This window comes from Mus pahari, chromosome 17 (genome assembly GCF_900095145.1).
Source record: "Mus pahari chromosome 17, PAHARI_EIJ_v1.1, whole genome shotgun sequence".
NCBI classification, from domain to species: domain Eukaryota; kingdom Metazoa; phylum Chordata; class Mammalia; order Rodentia; family Muridae; genus Mus; species Mus pahari.
The window spans coordinates 64,500,064-64,504,945 of NC_034606.1; the positions used below are offsets into that span (position 1 = coordinate 64,500,064).

A 4,882-nucleotide genomic window follows, 5' to 3' on the forward strand; every position below is an offset into this window, starting at 1 on the left:
AGCCAGTTCTTCAGATCTTTTATTTTTTAATAAATCAAAAAAAAAAAAAAAAAAAAAAAAAAAAAAAAAAAAAAAAAAAAAAAAAAAAAAAAAAAAAAAAAAAAAAAAGAGCCAACAGCCATTGACTAGGCAGGTAGACTGAGGCAGGACCTTTAGATTTTCAGAGACGAGGAACTGGGAGAAGGAAGACAGACTCACCATGACTCAGGGGAGGAGGAGAGGACGCAAGCGCTGCAGGGGAGAAAGCAACCAGCTATGTAAGAATTCGGGGCAGTTGCCACTGGCCCTGGAGTCTCAGGAGGACCAGAGAGGAGCATTTGCTAGCGGGGAAGGTTTAGGAGTGCCCAGCCTTTGAGCTAGTCATGACTTGTCAAAAATTAACTGGGTGTGTGTGTGTCTGTCTGTCTGTCTTACATGCACAAAGGTGCACTCGTGCAGTCCACTGGGAGCCAGAGCAGAGAGGTTGTCCAGCAGCAGCACTTAACCTCAGTCTTAGCTACTTGGGAAGCTAGATGCAAGTTTGGTGATTCAGTAAGACCCTGTTTCAAAATAGTGAAGGAGGATGCCCTCCCAGCACCGAGGAGACCAAGGCAGGGGTGCTGCCATGAACTTACAGCCAGCATGGAGTGCATAGTGGGTAGATGCTGTGCTGGACCCCACGAGACCCTGCCTCAACAACAAAACCAACAAAAGACCCCAAATGTATAGTAGATGTACATTTAAGTTCCCTCAGTGGAAGGAAAGGTGGGTTATTTTACAAGTAGTGATCAAGTACCTAGGCAGGAAATAACAGGTGAGACCTAGATCTCTGAGCAGAGAGGAATAAGCCAGAGATTATGTGTAAGGCAAACAAACTGAAAAAAGATGTTTTGTTTTGTTTTATTTTGAGGTTGGCTTGGAACTCACTATATAGACCAGGCTGGCTCCTAATTCAGAGACCCCTACTTGATTTTGCTTCCCAAGTGCTGGGATTAAAGGTGTACACCACCAGCTTGCTATCTATTATATCTTTCTCTATTTATAGACAAAAGTCTCATGTAGTCCAGAATGGCCTTGAACTCACTAAGTAGCTGACAATTGCCCTTCAATTCTTTATCCTCCTGCCTCTTCCCCTAACATGGTTGTAATTGCAGGTGTGTAGGCCTTTGCCTTTTCTAACATTACAAAAAAATCAGGGCCAACAACAAAGTTGTTACGGTACCACCTTGATTTTAACTTGCCTTCTCACTCTTCAAAAATTATGAAGAGCTGAGTCTGGTGGCCCGTGTCTAATCCTACTCATCTGGAGGTGAGGCAGGAAGGTTGAGAGTTAGGGGCCAGCCTGGGCTACACGGTGAGTTTCAGGTCAGTGTCAGTTTCAGGGTGAGCCTTATCTCAAAAATACAAATGGATAAACAGATAAATGAAGCCAGGAGTGGCTATGTATTGTATCCCGGTATCACTGGATAGAAACAGGTGGCCCCCTGTCAGCCTCGTGGAAAGGGTCAGTGAGAGACGAAGCCTCAGGAGAACAAGAGGAAGACACCTGGCCTCCTCCTCTGCCCTCTATTTTCTGAGGGCAACACATGCATGCTCACACACTCCCCTCTGGTGCCTGAGTGTTCTACATATACACCCCTCCTGCCCTCAGCTCCCAAGCGAAACTACAAGCATGTACCACCTCAGTTGACTTCTCTTTGTGGTCTTAAACCTCCTTCCTGCAGATCCTTCATAAGAGCATGATACAGCATATGATCTGGGGCTGGAGAGACGGGGCTCAGTGATTGAGCTGTTGCTGGTCTTCCAGCGGGCCTGGGTCTCACTCCCAGCACTCCCACTGTAGCTCACAACTGATGTAATCCCATTCTCAGGAGATCCAATATCCTCTGTGAGCACAGGTACACATGTAGTACAGGTACACATGCAAACAAAATACCCATACACATAAAAAAATACTAATTATAGAGAGAGCATGCATGCGTCTGATATAGCAAAGGAAGGTGTTTGACATCAGTACTATTCCAGTAAACAGTATGTATAGTAATTATATCTACCTGGCAAGCTGGATCAGCCTATAGGCAATATACTTTCGGGACAGATACCCCAGCCGAACTGTATCTATATGAAGTAATTCAATTATGAGATTCTTGGCAATTGTGAGATACTGTGCAGGAAGTCCGGAAGTTTGTGCCGCCTGATTTAATGTGACCAGATTCTTCCTCTGAGCCTCCACATCAACGACATATCTGTCTTCAGGGTGCTGATCAGTGGGGGACACTATCATCTTGGCTTCTCTGGTACCAGAAACGGGGGTCGGTGTCCAGGGCTTGTCTATTGGGGGGAGCCATGGTTTCTGGCCCTTTTCAGAAGTTGAGATCTGTGGTGTTTGGGGGAGCTGAGTGGTAAGAGATGGTAGTGGTATTCCAGGCTTCTCTCTGGAAAGGGCTTTCTCACCAATGAGAGGGGACTGTGACCGAGGTACCCTGGAGCTGGTGCCGTACGGCTGAAATATTCCAAATGGTTGCACACCAAAAGAATCTTGGAGTACTTGAGTTTGTTCTGAAGTGTCAGGAATCTTAGGTATTTGGGTCTTCTCAATAGGGAACGGAGCCTGAGAGGCCTCGAAACCCAGAGCAGCATTTGGGAGAGCTCTTGCTGATTTAGGCTTTAGAGGTTTGGCTTTTGAACTTCTCTGAGGTCTTCCAGGGGTTGGTAGGGCCTCTGCTGTGGAGGGATGCAATGGGATGGAAGACACTGCTGGTATGAAGCTTTGCTTGGGAATGAGCCATGGTGGGCCTTGCCACTCAGGAGGCTGGAAGGAGGAGGTTCTGGAAATCAGAAGCTCCTTGTGGGCAGCAGAGCCTCCAGAAACAAGTCCTGGCACCTCTCCAGAGGTGGGTGGGACACTAGGTTTGAAGAAATGCCTAGGACCAAGGGGTGGTCCTGGAGTGGGAGGAGCCCCAGGTGCTAGCAGCTGTCTGAGGGAAGGAGGGATTTCTGGTACTAGGGGCTGTACAGGAATGTCTTGGCCCCTGTCTGTGAGAGTCTGTTCATAGGTAGGAGACATCCGTGGCTTCTCAGAGTCTGGAAGACTACTCATTCCTAGGCTTGTCGTAGGGGTAAATGGGGCTTGAGTAAGAGAAGGCCTCAATGCCTGCAGTGGAGTAGAAGCAGGGTAAGAATCCTTCCATCTTTGAGATAGTCTGTCGGTGGAAGTGGCCAACGTGGCAGGCTTCTCCAAGGGAAAAGGTCTGGGAAGTGCCTGAGCTGGCTCGAGAGCAGCCATCCCCAGGGCTTGCAGTTGCTTAGTGGTAATGATGTTTGGTGCCTCTTGAACTGTTTCTGGTGTGACTGAAATCTCCCATCTCCAAGCCAGTTTTTCAGTGAGAGCGTCTTCTAGTGCTGCCACCTGCTCGGAGGTGAGGGTGACAGCTGCTGCCCGAGTTTGTTCGTAGGTAAAAGTGACACCCAAGTGCTGGGCTTTCTGGAGAGTAATGGTAAACTGCAGTGTTTGTGTGAGCTCTGGAGCAAGCTGCTTCTGAAATGGCCGTGCCTGCCTGGGAGTTAGGGGAGACTGCTTTGCCTTGGCAGGCTCAACTGCCTGGGACTGCTTGGGAGTGAGGGGAGAGATTCCCAATTCTTTCTCCTTTCTCTTTGAAGGTGGAGTTACAATTGCCTGGGACTGCTTGGGAGTGAGGGGAGAGATTCCCATTTCTGTCTCCATTCTCTTTGAAAGTGGAGATCCAAATGCCTGGAATGGTTGGCTAGTTAGTGGGATTTCAATTGTCTGGGTGTGTTTAGAGGCGGTAGCTGGTTTGGGCATTTGGATAGACTCAGAGAGAAGGATTTGGCTTCTCTGGACTTCAAGTGGCTTCTTGGAAAGATGGCTCCTTAGTATTTCTGCTTGTTTATAGGTTAATGGAACGTCCAATTCCTGAAATTTCTTAGGAGAAAGAATACCTTGTACCTGGGCCTGCTCAGGGGTAAGAGAGATCCCCAGGACCTGGGCCTGTTCAGGGGTGAGCGAGATCCCCAGGACCTGGGCCTGTTCAGGGGTGAGAATGATTCTGTGGGCCTGGGCCTGTTCAGGAGTGAGAATGACTCCCAGAGCCTGGGCCTGCTCAGGGGTCAGGCTGGTCCTCCGTGCCTTGGCCTGCTTAGCGGTGACAGTGAGCCCCAGGGCCTGGGCCTGCTCAGGGGTGAGACTGATCTTCATGACCTTGGCTTGACTAGCAGTGAGAGTGATTCCCAGGTTCCGGGCCTGCTTAGCGGTGAGATAAATCCCCAATGACGGGGCCTCCTTAGGGGGGACACTGGTCCTCAAGGCCTGAACCTGCTCAGAGGTCAGACTTCTTTCCTTGTAAGGCTCAGGGGTAGCGGTGGGGGTGATTCCCACGGCTTCAGACTGCTTAGGGGTAGAAGCTATTCCCAGGTCCTGGGCCTGCTCAGCAGTGAGAGTGATCCCCAGGTCCTGGGCTTGCTGAGGGGTCAGATTAATCCTCTGTGCCTTGGCCTGCTCAACTGTGAGAGAGATCCCCAGGGAGTGGGCCTGCTCAGGGGTCAGACTGATCTCCTGTGCCTTGGCCAGCTCAGGTCTGAGAGTGATTCCCAGAGCCTGGGCCTGCTGAGGGGTGAGATAAATTTTCTGTACCTGAGCCTGCTGAGGNGTNAGCGTGAGCCCCATTGCTTGGGCCTGCTCTGGACTAANACTGATCTCCTGTTGTTTGGGAATAAGAGAAACCCCCAGGTCCTGGGCCTGCTCAGAGGTGAGAGTGATCAGCTGAGGGGTAGGAGTGATGCTCAGGGCCTGGGCCTGCTCAGGGGTTAGTGTGATCGGCTGAGGGGTAGGAGTGATGCCCAGGGCCTGGGCCTGCTCAGGGCTGAGAGTGGTCGGCTGTGGGGT

The 4,882-nt window shown here is 50.2% G+C and overlaps 1 protein-coding gene across 1 annotated transcript in view; it reads right to left on the reverse strand.

Annotated features, from left to right (window-relative positions):
• Positions 1-4,882, reverse strand: part of LOC110334566 (protein FAM186A-like) — a 34,519-nt gene that overhangs the window by 5,265 nt on the left and 24,372 nt on the right. Inside the window, exon 5 of the mRNA XM_029547878.1 lies at positions 2,034-4,873. Within this exon, the coding sequence (XP_029403738.1) occupies positions 2,034-4,873 (2,840 nt within the window). The remainder of the gene's footprint in view (positions 1-2,033; positions 4,874-4,882) is intronic.